At 34.7% G+C, this 21,650-nt stretch overlaps 2 protein-coding genes and 1 long non-coding RNA gene across 5 annotated transcripts; 1 reads left to right on the top strand and 2 right to left on the bottom strand.

Annotated features, from left to right (window-relative positions):
• Window positions 1-6,121, bottom strand: LOC111018941 (uncharacterized). The gene is made up of 9 exons (XM_088121663.1): window positions 5,971-6,121; window positions 5,667-5,871; window positions 4,018-4,108; window positions 3,709-3,854; window positions 2,881-3,127; window positions 2,482-2,586; window positions 2,217-2,399; window positions 962-1,163; window positions 1-773 (listed from the first exon to the last, which is right to left on the bottom strand). The coding sequence occupies exons 1-9, from the start codon at window positions 6,119-6,121 to the stop codon at window positions 280-282; spliced, it is 1,824 nt and encodes a 607-aa protein (XP_087977789.1). The 3' UTR covers window positions 1-279.
• A 150-nt stretch (window positions 6,122-6,271) lies between these two features.
• LOC148212141 (uncharacterized) lies at window positions 6,272-8,242 on the top strand. 2 transcript variants are annotated; one of them, XR_015789729.1, is made up of 3 exons: window positions 6,272-6,597; window positions 7,140-7,827; window positions 7,986-8,242. It is a non-coding gene; the product is annotated as an uncharacterized LOC148212141 (long non-coding RNA). The 2 variants fall into 2 exon arrangements; XR_015789728.1 differs by having other exon boundaries at window positions 7,140-7,992.
• A 484-nt stretch (window positions 8,243-8,726) lies between these two features.
• On the bottom strand, window positions 8,727-15,036 carry LOC111018971 (uncharacterized). Of its 2 annotated transcripts, XM_022295250.2 has the most exons (9): window positions 14,753-15,036; window positions 14,420-14,624; window positions 12,964-13,054; window positions 12,661-12,806; window positions 11,775-12,018; window positions 11,249-11,353; window positions 10,984-11,166; window positions 10,391-10,592; window positions 8,727-9,495 (listed from the first exon to the last, which is right to left on the bottom strand). In XM_022295250.2, the coding sequence occupies exons 1-9, from the start codon at window positions 14,910-14,912 to the stop codon at window positions 9,002-9,004; spliced, it is 1,830 nt and encodes a 609-aa protein (XP_022150942.1). In that variant the 5' UTR covers window positions 14,913-15,036; the 3' UTR covers window positions 8,727-9,001. The 2 variants fall into 2 exon arrangements, with proteins under 2 accessions (XP_022150942.1, XP_087977788.1); XM_088121662.1 differs by lacking the exon at window positions 14,753-15,036 and having other exon boundaries at window positions 12,964-13,083; window positions 14,420-14,562.
• Between the last annotated feature and the right edge of the window lie 6,614 nt (window positions 15,037-21,650).

Here is a 21,650-nt window from a genome sequence, read left to right as displayed (position 1 = left end):
TATATTAGATGATCTCTCATTATCATTTTTTATTATACAAACTCCATATATTATTCTCATAGATCTGAGGCAGTACATTTGGTGAAATATAACAGCACAACATAAAGACAAGGCATACAATCCAAACTTTCCCATAAACTGTCAGCACAAATACACAGTTCAACAATGGGGATAAGAGTGGAAAGATTAGAATGAACCATGACTTATATCAAGAGGGGCAGTCAATTTCTTGATCAGCTCTGTGGATCCAAATCTTTTCATGACTGTGAGCTCGTGTGATCACAGAGAAGATTTCTCCTTACCATATGATAACCCGAAGCCGAAAGGAAATAACGAATCCTGCAAATTATTCTTTGCATGGACTGGCAGTTGCTTGACCGTTTTAAACCATGTAACGGGTAAACAACCGGTGAAATTGTAATCTCCAAAGATAACGTCTGTGATTCCGCTTCCTTCGCTTCCAGGAAGCCAAGCAGCAATGAGAGCTTCTACTTTCTCCAGTACTGTTGGCTCCAAAACTAAGGGTCTCCCAGATATTAGAATCATCAGTGTGGGGATTTTGTGAGCCACTGCTTTTACGACGTCATTTCCATTAAAGGGTATAATGAGCTCGGAGTCGTCGCCAGCGGATTCAGCGTATGGACTTTCACCAACAGCCACAATAGCAAAAGATATATCTTGATCATTCAAAGTGTCTGCGGATGGATATTGCTCATATATTACTTCTGTTTTGTCTCCAACTGCTTCTCTGATTGCATCTAAGATGGTGGTACCTAATACAAATAACACTCATTTGGTGAATTTGCAAGTACCAAGTATATATGGCAATATTCAAGATTTGAACTTGTTGAGATATCCGTATATGAATTAAATTTATCCAATCCATAAGCTTAAGCTTTTTGATTGAGTGATGTTTATTTATCCTTAATAGAACTGAACTGAAATGAAGCAAGTTATGTACCAATTGTGATTCTGCCAGTCGTCCCATTCCAAGTAGCTGTCCACCCTCCGCACAGAAATCCAAGATCATCAGCATGTGAACCAGCAACAAGAATCTTCTTGGCATCCTTGTCTAATGGAAGAAAGGGTTTCGTTGGATTTTTTCCATTTTTCAACAGAACCAACGACTTGCGAACAGCTTCTCTCGCTACATCTCGGTGAAGCTGAATGGGAGATTAAAAGAAAAATCTTCAAAAGAGAACTTTGAAATGTTTGAGGAGGAAAAACTTTGAGTTCTTTGTATATGAGTTATAAGCTATATCAGAAGCCACATGTTTGCCTTTAGTCTTTGGACAACCAATGCTGCAGTCAAAATGATAGTTTGACTTCCTGATCTTGTAGCACTTACAACATTATCATCGAAACACCGTTAGATTTCTTAATACAGCACAAGAACTTGGTTCAACGACAAAGTATTTGATCAATTACTACACTATTTCATCAACCCAACTCATTTTCTCCTCAGACAGTTAAAATAATAGTTGCTTATTCCTTTCAAATCCTTAATTACTCAATTCTCTAAACATTTTTTCTTATATTTGTAAAGAGTCCAAGCTAGCTTGCACGTTGACTAATCTCAAAAGACAACCACCAAACAATACTCTACAGAGTTGTCAAAGAAACTCGTAGGATATTAATTCCTAAGTAGATAGCCACCATGATTTGAACTCATTCTCTCTAATCTCTTATGCTTCTCATCGATAATGACCACTAATCCCTTACATTTTTCATTGGTAATGACCACTAAGTCACCCCATATAACAGTTTACTCAATGCTCTTAACTTGTTTTCCTTTTTCTTCTAAATCATGGATAGGAGCCTAGTTTTACAATTCTTACCTATAAATACTTCACTAAATTAAGTTTAGCACAAGATTTTGAGTCTAATATTTTCCCTTTCATTTTATTGTTTTCCCTGGGAGTAAATAATCAACTAAACAATTTGATGTCTTGGAAGCTCATGGATGTAGCAGAAAGTGGTTAAATTAGGGAATAACATTTATGTTTCTCTAGTAAAGAGCAACAAAAGTTATCTTAATTAAGGGTTATAGTAATTACAAATGTGTCAACCTGAGCTTAGCTCAACTGGTTAAGATACCTATATCTGACTAGAAGATTGTGAGTTCAAATCCCCACCCTCACATATTGTTGTATTAAAAAACAATCACAAATGTGCCATAGCTAATTAATCGGATATGACAAAAGTTAGAAACTTGCCTTGCAGCCAACAAGGTCTAGCAATGATCTATCACTGAAAGGATGTTCAAAAACACCAGAAACAAACTTCACTCTTAATATTCGTTCAACAGCATCATCGATCCTAGCCATTGGAACCTCCCCAGATTCAACCAGATATAACAAGTCGTTGATAAATAGCTCGTATCTGAAGGGCACCATCACCTACATATCGGATTAGTCCTTGTAAATTCAAAACTCTAGAAACCAATAAAATATGAATTTGAAGTTTGGACGTGAAACGCACCATGTCTATTCCAGCATTAACTGCAGATGAAATGCAAAACCGATAGTTTGAACCTCTTGGTTCATTAAGACGATCAAGTGCTTCCCAGTCAGATATCACAAAACCCTGTATCAAGTTATAACACCAGCAGTGTAACAGGCATTAGCAGTACTAGAAACTAAAGCATAAGGGAAAGCATGATCTAATAGGAAACTACAAATGCATAAACACCCTAAGCAGATTTTGTTCCATTTGGGGTTGGAGAATGCCTCACTCATAAGTAAATATTTCGTTGTAGACTCATTGTACCATGCATATTTTTCATATACCCAGATACTAGGTAGGAGTATAAACTGAAATTTCAATTCTAACCGATGATGAGAAGCAAATTTTATCTGCACACATCACTGTCCTATGTACCTTAAACCCAAGCTTATTTTTTAAAACGTCGGTCAGCAGAAAACGGTCAACATGCAGCGGACGTCCATTCCAGCTTGAATAGGATGCCATAACAGTGGAAACTCCTTGAGCAATACAGTCCAAATAAGGAGCCATATGGATCCTCTCGAAGTCATCATAAGATGAAATAATGGTATTTCCTTCATTCACACCTTTATGAGTCCCCCCATCTCCAACAAAATGTTTTGCGCACGCAATAACATTATTTCTGGGGTGAATAGAAAAACAGTGTCAATTAGAAGGGATCTACAAGGTCAGTAGGAGCAAGGTGGGATGGATGATCTTATAGAAACTGAAGATAAGAATATCATGTGTAATTCAAACAAACAAGTTAATGCAGATATATTATGACTTTTGACCAATTGTTTTCATAACACATAAGTAAGGGATCTACAAGGCTTTTAGATGCAAGGCAGGGTGAAGAAGGAAGAACTCTTAGTCCATCTTAGGTTAAAAAAACTATATAACAGATGTTAAGATTTAAAAGGTTTCTCCCTAATTTAATTTACCCCCTAAATTTTCAAAATTGAAAGGTTATATATATAAAAAGTTATAATAAATTCTTTTGCCTCCCTCGTGCTATTATTTGTCAAACTTTTCATCGTCCAACTCAAACTAAACGTGATGTAATCAAACTTATGGTTGACGCCATAGAGAATATAAAGCCAGGTATGAATATCAAGTGCAATTCAAACAAACAAGTTGATTTATTTAGCCAATTGTTTTCACCAGACATAAATGGAGTCAATGAAGCATATGCTTCATTATGGACAAAACTTTTCTCTATACCTTCCCGCTACAAATGGATAGCCCTTTGGGTATCCCTCAGGCACCTTCCCCTGCAAGCCTTCAACTAAGGAAGTCATTTTTCTAACAATGTCAGTATCTTCACTATAACTCTCATAGCACCTTCCCCATCTGGGATCTCTGGATACCTGAAGTAATCATTTGTAGTTAATACAATTTGCACCCTAATAGAATATCCAAAGGGAAGAATATAGCAAATTATAACAAATAAAGATCTTCTTTTAGCAAACCTTGTTCAAAATTCTTAACTTTCTTATATAATTTGAGCTGAGCATGAGCATTACTACTTACAGCAACACAAGGAGCAAATGCATAGTTAACCCCACTCGCCCTAACTTCTAGAGCTGTTACTGTCCCAATCCTTCTTACCAAATCAGCATCTCTATCATCCATTTAAAGTATAGTGAGATTCTGATAAAGCCAGAGGAAGACAAATAATAAAACAATTTTTTCATATATTTCTCCATTCAAACAGCCTGAAAAGGTCTACTGTTTACGGTGAGAATTAAGAAATTGGAGATTGATAGAAGGATACACGTGAGGGTGGGTTCGAACGCACGACCTTTTAGTAGAAGGTACATACCTTAACCAATTAAGTCGTGTTCAAATCGGTGAAAATCAGGGATAATTGGCCATTGTTAATTTTTTGTTTCTTATTTCTCTTTTGTAGAAACATAAGTATTGTTGGTATGTTAATCGTAAAGTGTTACTATGTCAAGTTTCTAACTTTTAAGAAATCTTCCTAAATTTGTGTATAAATTCTAATTTAGGGCACAACAAAAAAATTTAAAGTCTCGTTTCATAATCATTTTGTTTTTCTTTTTTCTTTTTCTATTTTTGAAAACTACACCTCTTTGTTTTATTGACTACTTTCAAAAATATTTTATATCTAAATAAAAATTTGAAAACTAAACAAAAATAATTTAAAAAATTTTGTTAAGATTGTTTTTTTAATTCTTCTAAGAAAAATTCCAAGGAAGGAAGTATAATTCTTAAAAATGTAAACTAAAAACAAAATCGTATATAAATAAGATGTATTATTTTATAATTTTTAAATTAGAGAAGGCATAGTAAATATTAAAAAATTAAATACAACATAAAAATATTATATTTTTTTAAAAAAATTAATTTCAATGAACGTTTTTATTTTTTATTTTTTAATTTAATATACGAGAGATATAAGAAACATTTTACTAAAACATAGAAAAAAAAAACCAAAAATGGAAACAGCTACCGAACAGCCGCAAGACCTATTCACCTAGATTTTCCTCGTAAACAAACAGATAAAACATGAATAAAAAAAATGCTAAATTAAATGAGAAAAGAACAAAAGAAATTATACTACATACATCAAATAAATATGTATTTATAAAAATATCATTACTGTGACATTTTGTTGGTCTCATATGTATTAATTTTCAATTTATATCGGTTTGTAAAATTTTAAACTTAATATTATATATAAATACTTATATCGTCTACCCAATTTTGCAGGGTTAAAAAAAAAACAAATCACTTAATCAAATTAAATCAACCTAATAAATTTAAAGCTTGAAAGTTTCATATTTATTATAAAACAAACCTCGTAAAAATCTCCATAAAAAATATTAAAGTCGTAAAAACAAAATTACTAATTAAATCAGACTTATATTTAAATTTAAAAAAATAGTGAAAAAAATAATAATAGAACAAGTTTGAGGCATTGATTGTATGAGTGATGCATTTCAAATATTTGAGGATGGTTGAGTGGTGATAGAAATACATTGACCGATAATAAAGGATTAAATTTGAGATAAAAAAATATTTATAAAAAAAACAGTATTTAAAATTATAATTTTAAATTTTAAATCTTATGTTTCATTCAAATAACAGAAATAATTTGAAATTTATTGCATCCCTACGAATCCAGAAGTTTCAAAGAGGGAAAGACTTTGGTGAACCTGGTGGCGCCAAGCCCAACATTGTGAGGAAAAATGGTAGCACCATAGACATTGTTATTCCCATGAACAGCATCACTTCCATATATAATCGGAATTCCAAGACGGGACTCTAGCGCCGATTTCTGGAACCCGTCGACCATGTCCGCCCAATCCGACGACACCGCGTTGTGAAATGGCACGCTGCCGCCGCCATTGAGAATGCTCCCTGCAGAATCAAATCCAACACCCACAGCAAGCAAACAATCAATCGATCGATCGATCGAAGAAATGGAAATGCAATAAAAATTCCAATCGACGAAGGTACCGATAGAGAAATCCTTGATGGCAGAGGGAGTGGCCACAGTGCGCTCGATTTGGGTCATCTGGCCGATCTTTTCCCTCAATGTCATCCTGGAGAGAAGGTCTTTGATTCTAGCTTCGATTGGTGCGCTAGGGTTTCTGTAGATGGCCTCCATTTTCTTCCTCAGGAGAACGAACCGCAATCCGCTTTCAACTTTCAAGAGCGAAAGTTCAAAATTCCTGAAAAGAAGTCAATGGATTTGATACAGAGCGCTGCTTTTCTAATTCTAGCAATGATTTAGTAGTCGATCATGGAAATTTGTCGATTTCTGATATTTTTGCCAATAGAATATAGAAATCATTAAACTATTTAATATATCATTGGCATGGAATTTGACAGGTAAGAACGGCATGGGCAGATGGGCCAGCCTATAGAACTCTGCTAATGCACTGTAGGTGTTTGTTGAATTGCCGCAACCAACTCTTTGTTAATGCTTTTTATTGTTCTACTTTTAGGTGAGTGGTGGAAGTCTGATGTTGAAGCTGTTATTAATGAGGCTACTAAGTCTGGTTTGGCTCCTAATGTCTCTGATATATGGCTCACACCATCAATGGCCACCCTGGGCCTGTCCCCATGGTTGTCCCACACGAGGTAAATGTAGGCTTTAAAAGCAAATTCTGGAGCATGTTTTTGTTCTGTTTGAGGCAATGCCTTTTGCAATGTAGGCTTTAAAAGCAAATTCTGGAGCATGTTTTTGTTCTGTTTGAGGCAATGCCTTTTGCATTTAGCATGAAGAAGTTAGGAATTCGTTAAAAATACCACTAAATTCAAAAGCTTAAGTTGATAAATTATATTATATTATATATATATGATTAACACTCTCTCTTTGTTTGTGAGTTTAGAAATTAGCACTAATAATTGGGGAAGAAATAGCATTGCTATGGTAGGGTTTAAACGATACCATGTTGAACTAATACTAAAGTCAAAAGCTAAAGCTAATAGTTTAAGATATATTTAATCTCACTTAAAATGAAAATCTCCCGCTTTCCTGCTAATGAGGCATCCTTTAGTGATGCAATTTTGACACTCCTAATATATGATTTAAGAAAATATTTGGTTTCTCCATACAACCTGGTAATACATATTTGTTGCAAATCATCAACGTTGCACTGAATAAAGAGTTCTTTTTCAAGCTTGCTAGGCACAAGCTCACTGTGGTCGAACTCGATGCTACATACACGAAACCCTTCAGCATCGACACCATCCTCATAGCGCCTGGCCAAACGACAAACGCCCTTTTGACAGCCGACGTTGAAAGTGGCAAGTATGCAGTATCGGCATCACCTTTTATAGACACCCCATCGTCGCGGTTGATAATGTGACTGTCACTGCCACTCTACATTATCCAGGCACACTTGATACTAACCCTACCAGCTTCACCGGCCTGTCCCTCCAAAACGCCACCACCATTGCAACAAAGTTCACAAACTCCCACCGCAGCTTGAACTCAAAATGCACACCTCATATTTCTTTCCATGTTTAATCACATGAAAGACTTGATTGAAAACAGTCGGAAAAATGACAGACTAAAATCTATTTGGTCTTTTTATAAAGAAAGTGACTGAAATGAATGTGTTGTGAAAATTGTGGGGTTTTTGTTGTTTCATATTGGCAGGGATTTGGTTTATGCATTGCCATTTGGATGTGCACACCACATCGGAACTGAAGATAGCATTTCTAGTGGACAATGGCAAAGGGCCAGAGGAGTCTCTTCTTCCTCCTCCAAATGACCTTCCCAAATGTTAGGTTTTGCAGAAGAAATCTGGAAATGAAACTGAAGTTTGGGGGCCAACAGAAAGCAGATGCTAATTTCAAGCCAAGGTTTGAGATTCTTTCAAATCTTGCTGGTTCCCATTTGTTTATTTTGGCTTGCCAGTGATTTCATTGTGAATGGGTCTCTGCTACCATGGAGATTTTGCTCTTTTTATTTTTTATTTTGTAATCTATTTGAAACAATGTACATCTAATTAATGTTGCAGTTCAAAATCTCCGAGACAAGAAATAGAGAATGCAAAGTGATAGAGGAGGGGGTTTTGTTGTATCCCTCCTCGGGATAAAGGGCAAAATTAGTTGGCAGGTGTTTTTTCACCATTTTGTTGGGCATAAGAAAGAAACAATAGAATTTTTAGAGGGTTAAAAAGAGGTTTTGAAAAACTACTTGAGAGCTTATAAGAATTAATATTTCTTTGTAGGCCTCCTTACCAAGGATTTCTATAATTATTAGTTAGGTATTCTTTTAGATTGGGGCCATTTTCGGCAGGTCTGTCTTCCTTTTGTTGGACTGGTTTTTTTTTCTCTTTTTTCTTTTTTTTTTAATGCCCTTGTATATTTTATTGAGATGAAAACTCGATTTCTTGTCAAAATAATAATAATAATGCTATGTTTGGATGTCAAAAGCACTTTTACCATGTCAAAAGTACTCCACACTAGAAAATATCATGTTTAAGAGTAATATAATAGGTGTGTAACAATATTGTTCCAAATTTGAATATTTAATTAAAATTTGGTATCAAAATAGGTGTGGAATTTACAATATATAGCAAACTAATCGTCAATGTTTCAATTTTTAGTTTAGTGAAAAACCAAATAAAACTGTGAACATCTTTCTTTATAAAAATCTACCGTCATATTATTATAATATGAGTATAGTTCAATGGTTAAAATATTTGCTTCTGTTTTTAGGCTGAAGACTAAAATGTAAAACGTAAAAGTCTAGCAAGTTTGCCCCAATATAAATTATATATTGATTTATCAAACAAGGCCACAGCAATATGGATAATCTCCTGTTATCATTTTTTATTATACAAACTCCATACCTTATTCCTACATGGATCTGAGCCAGATTTGGTGAAGGAACAGCACAACACAAAGACAAGGCATACAAACTGTCAGTACAACAATGGGAATAATAGTGGAAAGACTTGGATAAACCATACCTATATCAAGGAGGGGCAGTCAATTTATTGATCAGCTCTGTGGATCCAAGTCTGTTCAATTACTGAGGAGATTTCTCTTTACCATACGATAACCCGAAGCCGAAAGGAAATAACGAATCCTGCAAATTATTTTCTGCATGGACTGGCAGTTGCTTGACTGTTTTATACCATGTAACGGGTAATCGACCGGTGAAATCATAATCTCCAAAGATAATGTCTGTGATTCCGCTTCCTTCGCTTCCAGGGAGCCAAGCAACAATGAGAGCTTCTACTTTCTCCATTACTGTTGGCTCCAAAACTAAGGGTCTTCCAGATACTAGAATCATCAGTGTGGGGATTTTGTTAGCAACTGCTTTTACGATGCCACTGCCATCGAAGGGTATAATGAGCTTTGAGTCGTCCCCGGTGAATTCGGCGTATGGACTTTCACCGACAGCCACAATAGCAAAAGATATATCTTGATCATTCAAAGTGTTTGCTGATGGATATTGTTCATATATTACTTCTGTTTGGTCTCCAACTGCTTCTCTGATTGCATCTAAGATGGTGGTTCCTAATAAATAGAACAGTAATTTGAGTTCAGTAATACATTCACACACACAACATTTTGCCCCAAAAATATCTCAGCACAGCAGATTTTACAAACTATGCTGTTAAAATAAGGAAGTTGACTGCAGGAGGGTATAAAAGGATGTTTACTCAAGTTTGGCTACTTCTAGGATCAGATTTTTTTCACTTTCTGGAAGGATTGGAGCTTAGTTATTCCAGTACTACTAAAGACGAGTTTAATACATTAGTACGCAACCAAACACGGACTACAAAGATGGACTTACCTACAATGGACTACTTAAAATAAGGTTGAAATATCATTTTGATCCCTATAATTTTCGATCTAAAAATAGTCCTCGTCGTTAATTTGAGGTGAACTTCCATATGACTTTGGACAAAATATATATATATATATATATATTTTGTCTAGGAATTGTTTCCCAAATTTCTAGAAGGAAGACCTATAAGAACTTGAAAGTTAACCCTGAACTAATGGTGGGGATTATTTTTTAAATTTATTAAAAGTTCAACAATTAAATTTGGATATTTAGAAGTACGAGAGTCGAAATAGTACAAGGTCGAGAGTATAGTATCAAAATAGTATTTTAACCTTATCATGAGATGGTAGTCATAGAGGTACCTTGAGTCTTCTACAGAGAGAATTCATAATACAGAGAGAATTCATAATAAATGCAAGCCTGAGAACATTTCCAACTAAGTATCGAGTAAAGTGTTCCAGCATCTTGGTGAATTCGTAGGAGAATAATAGAGCATAAAAGAGAGGTCAAGGAAAATGCCTACTCTCAAGTGCCAAACAAAAATCACTAAAAAAAAACACGAAATCAGATTTGGAAGAATATATGAATCTATATTAAGAATAGATGCAGCAAGTTATATACCGATGGTGATTCTGCCACTCATCCCATCCCAAGAAGCTGTCCACCCTCCACACTGAAATCCAAGATCATCAGCATGTGAACCAGTAACAAGAATCTTCTTGGCGTTCCTGTCTAATGGAAGAAAGCGTTTCATTGGATTTTTTCCATTTTTCAACAGAACCAATGACTTGCGGACAGCTTCTCTTGCTACATCTCGGTGAAGCTGAAGGGGAGATTAGAAGAAAAATCTTAAAAAGATAATTTTGTGTAATGTATAGTAAAGAAAACATTTGAAGTAAGCACAACTTGTTTGAGTTCTGTGTTTCTTTCTTTTTTTAATTAAAAAATAAAAATAAAAAAATAAAACCTTGTTTGAGTTCTTTGTAAATGAGTTGTAACACAGTCCGCGTATTTGTTTTTTCCTTCTTTTTTACAACACATGCAGTTGGTTCAACGTCAAGTGTTTCGATTACTACCATTCTATTTGATAATCATTTTATTTTTTAAAAATTAAACTTATAACTACCTATATGGTTTTTTTTGTTTTTTGTTGAAAAAAAGAGGATATTTTTTGAGGAACAGCTACTTGTATAGGACAAGGGTTGGAAACTTGCCTTGCAACCAACGAGGTCTAGCAATGATCTATCACTGAAAGGATGTTCAAAAACGCCAGAAACAAACTTCACTCTTAATATTCGTTCCACAGCATCGTCAATTCTAGCCATTGGAACCTCCCCAGATTCAACCAAAACTAGCAAGTCGTTGATAAATATTTCATATCCAAGGGGCACCATCACCTGCATTTCAGTTTAGTCCTTTTCAGTGAAAAACTCAAGAAACCAATAAAATATGAATTTGAAGTTTGAGCCTTGGATGCACCATGTCTATTCCAGCATTAACCGCGGAGGAAATGCAAAACCGATAGTTTGAGCCCTTTGGTTTAGAAAGACGATCAAGTCCTTCCCAATCAGAAATCACAAAACCCTGAATCAAGTAATACCAACAGAATAACAGCCATTACTCAAAACCAAAGCATAGGGGAAAGATAATCTATTAGAAAACTACAACTCACTCCGAGGACAACTACAATGCATAAACACTCTAAGCAGATTTTGTGCCATTCAACAAATACCTGCTAATAGATTGAACCCCTACCAATAGCTCGTATTTCTCAGGATTGGATAATCTAAAATGATGACTAAGTATGGAGAAGATAGGTTGTTTAAGGAGAGAGAGTCATTGGTTTCCTTTAGTCATTTCTATTTGCGTACACCTTTTTTTGGCATATCCAAATAATAGGTATGAGCATAAACTAAAAGGTTAATTCTAACTGGTGAAGCAAATTTGAGTCTGACAAAGGCACACACAATAATTAAGTGGAAGAAACTATCGCTGTCCTATGTACCTTAAATCCAAGCTTATTTTTTAAAACTTCTGTCAGCAGAAAACGGTCAGCATGCAGCGGACGTCCATTCCAGCTAGAATAAGATGCCATAACAGTGGAAACTCCTTGAGCAATACAGTCCAGATAAGGAGCCATATGGATCCTCTCCAAGTCATCATAAGATGAAATGGTATTTCCTTCATTGACACCTTTGTCAGTCCCCCCATCTCCAACAAAATGTTTTGCACATGCAATGACATTATTTCTGAGGTAAATAGAAAAAGGTAGCAATTATAAGGGACCTAAAGGCCATAAGGAGCAAGGTGACGGATGATCTTACAGAAACTCAGGGAAAGAATATCAATTGTAATTCAAACAAATAAGTCGATACAAATTTCTTATGGTTATTATAAGTTAAATTACATGTTTGGTTCTTGAACTTTCAGAATTGTGTTTGATAAGTCTTCAATAGTGTCTAATAAGTGCCTAAACCTTTATTGTTGAATCTAATAGGTCCTTAGATTTAAAACGTGTCTAATAGGTCCCTAATATTCTTTTGGATCCTATTCGACAAAAATTTGAAAGGTTCAAGAACCAATCTTGAATTTTAAAAAATGTCTAATAGGTCAGTGAATTGAAAGTTCAGGGACCTACTCAATGAATCCCTAAATTTTGATAAAATATCTTGGGACCTACTAAATATCTTTTATACTTCAGAGACCTATTAGACACTTTATAAAGTTCAAGAACCCGTTAAACGTATCTCTAAAAGTTCAGGGACTAAACTTATAATTTAACCGTATTATGATTATGCTATTTGGCCAAATTCTTTTATCAAACATAAGGGGAGTCAAAAAGGGGAGTCAAGGAAGCATGTCCAGGAAATATGGACAAAACTTCTCTATACCTTCCAGTTACAAATGGATAGCCGTTTGGATATCCTTCGGGTGGCTTCCCCTGCAAGCCTTCAACTATGGAAGTCAATTGTCTAACAATATCAGTATCTTCACTGTAACTCTCATAGCACCTTCCCCATCTGGGATCTCTCGATACCTGAAGTAATCATTTGTAGTGAATACAACTTGCACTCTAATAGAATATCCAAAGGGAAGAATATAGCAAATTATAACAAATAAAGATCTTCTTTTAGGAAACCATGTTCAAAATTCTTAACTTTCTTATATAATTTGAGTTCAGCATGACTACTTACAGCAACACAAGGAGCAAATGCATAGTGAACACCACTCGCCCTAACTTCAAGAGCTGTTACTGTCCCAATCCTTCTGACCAAATCAGCATCTCTATAATCCATTTAAAGTATACTGAGATTCTGATAAAGCCAGAGGAAAACAAATAATAAAACAATTTGAGAGAGAGAGGACAGCTCAAAGTTGGCACTTTAAGTCAATTTATTGTTTTCTTGAAAACAAAACGAGCCAACATCTGCATTTCTTAAAAATTAGACAGCTTGGAAAAAGATCGACTTCATTATATAAGTTCGATTTTCTTCATGTGGGGAAAAGTTGACGAATGCTAATCTTGGGCAATACCAAATTACATTTCATTGGCACTAAATATAGTTACATACATCTCTCAATTCAAATGGCCAGAAATGGTCTACAGTGAGAATTCAAAAGTTGGAAATTGACATAAAATCGCAGCTGCATCGCGTCAATGGAGTAAGAAGGATACAAACATTCGCCAACTTACATTTTCTCAACTCTCAGTCATCCCAAGACATTTTACGGTGCTTTTCAAGGTGAAATTGGAAATTAGGTGTTGTTTTCTTATCCGAGTACAAAAAATGTAGAGATAGGGGTGCATTAACTGTTGAGTTGAGCTAAGTTGATGCTGAGAATTCGGCTCGTTGTTAGGTAATGTTATTGTTTCTCCTCTCCTATTTCTATTTTTTTTTTTTTGGTAGCATACCTATTTCTAGTTTTTAATTGTGGTAAAAAAAAATCTAGTTTTTAATTTTTAAGAAAATTTCTCAAAAATGTATACAAATTTAATTTTGAGAACAACAAAGTCACCATTTTATAACAATTTTATTTTTAGTATTTTTTTAAATTATGCCTACTTTTTCAATTTATTTGGTAAATTATTCACACACATTTGAATTATTAGCCAGACTTTAAAAACAAAAATAAAGTTTTAAAACTTTTGTTTGGATTTTAAAATATTTTTTATAAGAAATCAAATAATTATAAATAAAACTAATAACAAGATAGTTATCTTGTTTTAGTTTTTGTTTTCCATTTTTTAAACATATAAATAAAAACATTATTTTATCACACAATAAATATTAAAAAACATTAAAAATTTTAATTTTGATAGTAAAAAAAAATAGTTCAATGAATGCAAAAAATGGGGCCCAACATTCAACCTCAAGTAAAAGGTAATTGTTTTCTGCTGAAGTAAAAAGTAATTGTTGTCTTATCATTAGCAGAGTGAAATTAGCTTTCAAATTTATTATATGAGAGAATCATAGGCATGAAAAATAATTACTAAATGTAATTTTATTTTTCTTTTTTCAAAAAAAATTACCAAAAATGGAAACAGTTACCGAACAGCCTCAAGACCTATTAGATTTTCGTTTTAAACAAACAGATAAAATTCACGTATGAAAAAAAGAAAAAAAAAAGTATAAAGAGAAATTGATTAACCTGGTGGCTCCAAGCCCAACATTGTGAGGAAAAATGGTAGCACCATAAACATTATTATTGCCATGAACAGCATCAGTGCCATATATAATCGGGATTCCAAGACGCGACTGTAGCGCCGATTTCTGGAACCCGTCGATCATGTCCGCCCAATCCGACGACAAGGCGTTATGAAAGGGCGCGCTACCGCCGGCATTGAGAATGCTCCCTGCAGAATCAAAATCCAACGGCCACAACAAACGAACGAACAATCAATCGAAGAAATGCAAAAACAAAACGAAACGAAACACCAAATTTCAATCTGAAATCGATCGAGGAAGGTAGAGGAACAGGTACCGATAGAGAAATCTGTAATGGCAGAGGGAGTGGCCACAGTGCGCTCGATTTGGGTCATCTGCCCGATCTTTTCCCTCAGTGTCATCCTGGAGAGAAGATCTTTGATTCTGGCTTCGATTGGTGCGCTAGGGTTTCTGTAGATGCAGTCCATGGCCTCCATTTTCGTTCTCAGAGCTCGAGCTCAGGAGAGCAAACCGCAATCCGCTCTCAAGAGCGAAAGGTGAAAAGTCCTTGAAAAGAAGTCAGTGGACTTGATTGATACTTGATACAGAGCGAAGCATTTTTAATTTAAGCAACGAATTTAGTAGTCGATTGAACCTACCAATGGATATTTGTCGATTTCGATATTTTTGCCAATAAAGTATTAAAATTATAAATTATAAAATTATTTAGGTTAAAATACTACGTTAGTCCGAAAACGTTGATTCTAATCCAGTGGTTGGTAAGTCTTTATACTTTTATTTGTTCATTTTGTTTTTTATACTTTCAAAAAGTGATCATTTTGATATTTATTTTTTAAATTTTAGCACAAACTCTATACATAATGAGAACTCTTTAATATGAAGTTATTGTTATATTTCAAGAAATTTATTGAATATAGCGTTGGGTTGAAATTGTCATAGAAAAATAAGAATAAAAAATCAAATGAAAAATATACATTTGAGGTCCCTTTTCTTTTCAAGGTGGGATCATTTACACCATCAAGATCAGGGCTCCTTTGACTCTGATATCATATTAATATTCATTAATTGGCATAGCTCATGTTTATTATAAAGTATTGTGAGGTATCTTTTTTTTTCAACGTGGGATCTTTAACCATTGAGACCAAATTAGTATTTTTCATTAATTATTTAAATGGGAAACTTTTTTTATCTTTTTAAATCATGTGTACTTTTAAAAAAAAATTTAAATGCAGTTTTGGAAGTAATTACAAAAGTAGGGTGGTGAAATCGCATTTATCAAATGCATTTTCATATCAATGGTATCAAAGGGAAACGACTTCGGGATAAGACGAGTCTATTGGTCACGATTTAATGTGTTTGTCGCAACAATCTATTAGAACCACTGTATTTCCCTAACAGAAATTGTAGGCAAGAGGACAACCACTGTGTGTTACATGAGTAATATTTTTCAATTTAATATCACTTTTGTATGCTTTTCTTTTGTATTCTTCTATTAATATATATCTCAAATTAAATTGAACAAACCTAAGTTTTCATCCATCTTATTTATTTTTCAAGTAAAATATTATTAAAGAAAAAAAAAAGGTAAGAGTGACTTTTAAAAAGATTAAGTAAGAATGACATTTAATTTTAACTAAAAGAAGAAAATTAGGTAGATATGGAGAGAGAGAGAGAGAAAAAAAAATTAGGTTGATAGGTAAAGGAAAAAAAATGAGGTAGCATTTAAGAGAAATTAAAACTAAGTTGAGTAAAATGTGTATGTTGTCCCCAATTTCTGTTTTGTCACGTCTTTAAGTACCTCTGCATCGGAATGCATAAATTCTTCCACTATTAGATCGTCTCACGACTTACGTACGTGATATTATGTGTCGTTTTCTTTCAAGAGTTGTGCAATAGCTACAAATTTTCTTTTTTATTTTTTCTTAACCTCGAAGGGTTGAAAGAAAAACCTCTTTAATCAAATCCAAATTTTATGTATTTCTTTGTTTTGTTATATAATTTTTAAAAGTATTTTCAAAATTTAATTCAAATTTTAAAACAAAAATTTTTCAAAAACTTATTTTTATTTTATAAATTTGACTCAAAATTGAAATGTGTTCTGGAGGTGATAAAATTATAAATAAAAATGTAAAAAATAAGCTTAATTTTTAAAAAACAATAATACTAAAAACAAACAAAAAACAAAATATTTTTTCTTGATAGGTGTGGTCCATGGGACAAATTCAATTTTTATTTCTTGATTTTGGAACTTTAAAGGTTTTCTAACTTGCTTCAATTAGAAAATGAGGCAAATGGATCAATGACGTGGTTTTGCAGCTTCTTCCAACTTATTGTTGCTCCCTTCACTTTCTTTACGACGATGCAAATTGCTAAAAAGGTACAATAAAAAGAAATAAAAACTCTATACAAATCCTTTTGATTTTGGATTATGTTATTTACCAACTTTTTAAATATCGAAATCTTAATTTTATAGAAATATCGATATTCATGGATATTTTTGAAAAGATTATAGAAAGATTCATAATCTGTGGACTTTTTGCTCTTCGTAGTGCTTTCCTACTCATAAGTTTTTTCATCCTTCCTTTATTTTTAACTCATTTCTATTTAATCTTTTTCTTTTTTCGATTTTGGATCGTCTAGGTGGGATAGTCCGGGGAAGCTTACTTGTCTTAATAGTTTAGGTGATTTATCTATTTTTAGATTTATTGCTTAAATATTTAAATGAACAGAGACACGTTCTACTCTTTTAAATAAGTCTAAAATAATTAATACTAATATTACTATTATGGTATGGTATGGTATCTTGTTGATAAATATATTATTATAATATTTTGTTGGTCTTTTAGCAATAATATGTAAATGTCAATCACTCTTCATTTTAGAGTCCAACCCATTAATATATAAAAATGTTTGAGATATTTATGAAAATTTAATACCTTAAATGCAAATTCCAGTAGAAGCGTTCCCTTTCCATGTCTCATTTCTTTTCTTGATTTCAAGAACGAGAATTTCCTTTTTGAGAAAACAATATACCTTTTAGGCTTTTATCCATGGTTTCAAATTTCGAGCGACATGTCGAGGTGCTCGACGTTGATATATAGGAGAAAAGTCGTTTTTCCGCCAATGTCGTCAACTCAAATATCGACGAAATGTCGACATGTTGACTTAAATGTCTTTTTCTTTATTACGTTATTATATTTTCATCATCTTTCTAGTATAATCTATAATTTTTCACAACCTCAAAGATTGTAATCTTAGTCTATTCAATGCAACATTCGCATTTTAATATAAAGATTTAGTAATGTTATGGGGAGATAAAAGAAGAATAGACCAAGCGACGGGGACCAGAGGAAATCCGAGAGAAAGCACGAACCAAGAAAGGGGGGCTGGCACCTGACGACTTGAGCCGGCCCCTGGCCGACCAGTGCTCAGTGCCGACCAGGCCTCGGCGCCGAGTAGTTCTCAGCCCTCCGACAGAGAACTGTAGCGGTTCATCCCGACCATTTCGCAGCCCCACTCGAAGATCCCGCCTTGATTCTCGATTTGACCTAAAGCCCACAACGAACGAGCGAACCCGAATATTGAGATGTATGCGGATTCGACTGGGGTAAACCCTAAAGGGATGAGAACTCGACTTCTATAAATGGAAGGGGGAGCCAAACCCTAGAGGTAAGCAAAAACACCCTACTCTCTACACTCTAACTCCATTATCCATCAACTCTCCTTGCTAACTTAGGCATCGGAGCTCATGTGACTGGAGTTACACCGATTTAGGTTTAATTGGTTTTGCAGGTCCTCTGTTCCCTGATTATCAAGTTTGGTGCGAACCTGGGAAGGAACCGGGAGAGCATAATTCACGCATCAACAATTGGTGCCGTATGTGGGGAACAATTCAGATCCAAAAGTCGAGACGATCAACAAGTCAACTAAGAACGTTTGGACCCAGAAGGGATGATTCAGATCAAAAAGTCGAGACGATCGACAAGTCGACCGAGAACTGCTCGAACCCAAGAAGGGACGATTCAGATCCAAAAGTCGAGACGATCAACAAGTTGACGGAGAACTGCTCGAATACCGAGGACTGCTCGGATCCGAGAAGCGACAATTCAGGTCCAGAAGTCGAGACGATCAACAAGTCGACCGAGAGTTGCTCAAGATCCGAGAAGGTCTAGGGTGAAGCGAATCGACAAAATCCAGGAGAGATCCTGAGAAAAACAAATCGACATGAATTCTAGAAATAAACCATAACATGCTGGCAACGAACGTCATTCGACTAGGAGGCTGCCTTTACCCGAGACAGGGTGAAATAGGTCGACAATTTCCCGAGCAGGCCCTAGGTGATACAAGGCGACAGATTCCAAGGCAGAAAGAGCAACAAACAGAAATTCCTGAGCAGCAGGAGAACAAGTGGGCTACTTTAGAAAAGAAGATGGCAATAGTGAACCGAAACATGTCTCTCATTCTTGAGAGACTTGAGCAACAAGAGGAGAGCACCAACATTGGTACGAGATCCACGAAAGGGTAAAGCTCCCACGAGTGGAGACGCGAAGGAGTCGACGAACAGCCCATTGGCACGGAGTAAACTGGTAAAGGGAAGGAACGACAAACCACGAAATGATACTTACCGTCGACGGGAAACCCGACTAGGCCTCAAGAACACCACGCTACATAAAGAAAAATCGCTTAGCCGACATGAGCATACAGAAAGGCTGTAAAAAACGAAAAGACAGAAGATACAATCTTGAGGAGATTATAGAGCAAACAGATTCCCCATTCGTGGAAGAAATAATGAGAGAAAAGATCACTCCAAAGTTCAAACTCCCTACTATAAATGCTTCGGCCAATTTTTTGAAGGAGAAGATTGATTTTCTTCTTAATTGTCGAAACCAGATATGAGCAGTGCCCGTTAACGTGAAAGAGAACATTCTGCACTTGATTGCTTCTGTCATCACATAGAGATCCATCCATTTGTCACGCAATTCGTTGGATGGCAGAATAGGAGTCAACCTATGACTTATCTCCTGACCATAAAGCAAGAATCAACTGAGAGTCTCAGAGAATATGTGGCTTGCTTCAACGAGGAAAGACTACTAGTCAAAGATCTTACCGACAAAATATCACTACTCGCTTTCTTATCTGGCATAAGAGATAAAGAGCTGTCATTCTCTTTTAGAAAGAGAGCTCCAACAACCTTCTCAGAAGCATTGACTCGAGCTCAAAACAATATGAGCGCAGAAGAACTACTCCATTCAAAACAGAGTCTTGACAAAACTCAAGACCGGTTGTATCAACGAGACATTTTGGAGAAATTTACTCCAACGACAGACTCACCCGAGCAAGAATCAGGAGAGAGCAGTGAGTCTTGCACGGATGCTACTACGCCATCTCAAGATGATGCGTGACGGCCTGATCACACAGGACAATATTTCTTTCCTTTTTGCCTAGTTAATAGTTTAGGCTTAATTTTTTGGCAATTGCTTATATCATTTACTTCGTTTCAAATCACGTTTGCCCCTACATTTCAGAAAATATTTACTTGCTTTTGGTTCTAGCATGTGATATTTGATTAATTCTTTACTACTTGAGCATTTATCTTTATTCTACATGAAAACTCCTCAAGTGGGAGCATGGGTAGATTAATCAATAGTTGGTCAAAGAACTCAAACATGGATAGACATAAAAGCAGGCTGATAAGCTAAAAACCAATCAAAAAATTTCCATCAATTTCCATAGTTTCCGTGATTTTTCTTCAAATATCCGTCGACATCGATATTTCTGTTGACATCAACATTTCCATAAAATCGGGACCTCGACATTTTTATCGACATCGACCTTTCGAACCTTGCTTTTATCTCACTTCATCCTTTTTAATATATATATATATATATTAAATACTAATAAATATATAAGAAAAAATGTACCTTTCGAAGTTATATTTTAGATAAAATATTTGTTATTTTCAATCATTTTCATTAAGATGTGTAATAAATTGTTATTAAGATAGTTAATAAATTGTTATTTATGTAGGAACGAAAAGACCACTAATTTTATCCGGAAAAAATTAAATCGGAGGATGAAGATCGAAGAGAAGGGGATTACACTTACATTCCCTTTTCTCATCCCTAAAATAAAATTATTTTACCTGCAGAGTAGATATTTGAATCTACAACTTTTCGTTAAATATATTTTCAGTTAGTCTTAAGATCATCGTCCATTATATATAGATACATATTTTGTAGTTCAACATAATGAAAATTTGAACCTCTAACTCTTAGTTAAGATAGATATATGTCTTAATCAGGTAATATGTCCAAGTTGGTAAATTATTTTATACTAACTTGTGAAGTTCAAACGGCGTCCATTGAATTTTGAATGATTGGTGTGGGTGTTTAAGATGTCTTAACCTATAAAATTTATATATTTTTATGTCATTTTACCTTTATATTGTTCATGTTTGACGATATTCTTCGTTAGAGATTAAATTGAAATTTGTAACATAAAAGACAAAATTGAAAGTCAAACAAATTATAGCTTTTTGTTTTCTATAAAACATGGTATATGACTTCTTTTTAAATATAAAAAAAAAAACATGGTATGACTTCAACATTTAAAACTTAGAAAGAAATATAAATTACCAAGACAAATAATCATCTAAGAAAATTATTTTTTTATACAAAACAGTACTTTCATTGAGAAAAATGAAACGGATACAAAAAATACACCAAAATGCCTAAAAAGGGCATACAAAAAGAACAACCCGAGGAAGTCCCCTAAAGAAAAGGGCTCTAGAATAAGGCCAAGCGAATAATTACAAAAGAGATGAGAAACCGAGCCCCGTAGCAAAGTGTTAAATCTAACAATGTCCCAAACATAATCCACAGACTTTTCCACCCCCTAAACACTCGATGATTCCTCTCCAGCCAAATACCCCATAACATAGCTAGAAAGCAAGCCTGCCACAAAAAATGACCATGATCCCGAAAAGAGGAGATAAAAGCACCTCCTCCATCATCGCCCAACAATTCCTGGCACGGACCCAGGAAATCCAAAAGCACAAAAAGAAACGATGCCAAAGATCCTGAGCAAATTGCCAAGTCCACAGCAAATGATCAAGGTTCTCCGAGGCACTCTTACAGAGAACACACCACACTGCAGACCCAGGCAAAAACTCGACATCCACTGGATACGATCCAAGGTATTAACTTTCCCAAGAA

The sequence above is a fragment of the Momordica charantia genome, assembly GCF_013281855.1.
Source record: "Momordica charantia cultivar OHB3-1 chromosome 3 unlocalized genomic scaffold, Mcharantia_2.0 BLBB01000003.1, whole genome shotgun sequence".
In the NCBI taxonomy this organism is placed as follows: domain Eukaryota; kingdom Viridiplantae; phylum Streptophyta; class Magnoliopsida; order Cucurbitales; family Cucurbitaceae; genus Momordica; species Momordica charantia.
The sequence above is the reverse complement of the archived record's forward strand: the minus strand, read 5'-3'. Positions and strand labels throughout refer to the sequence as shown.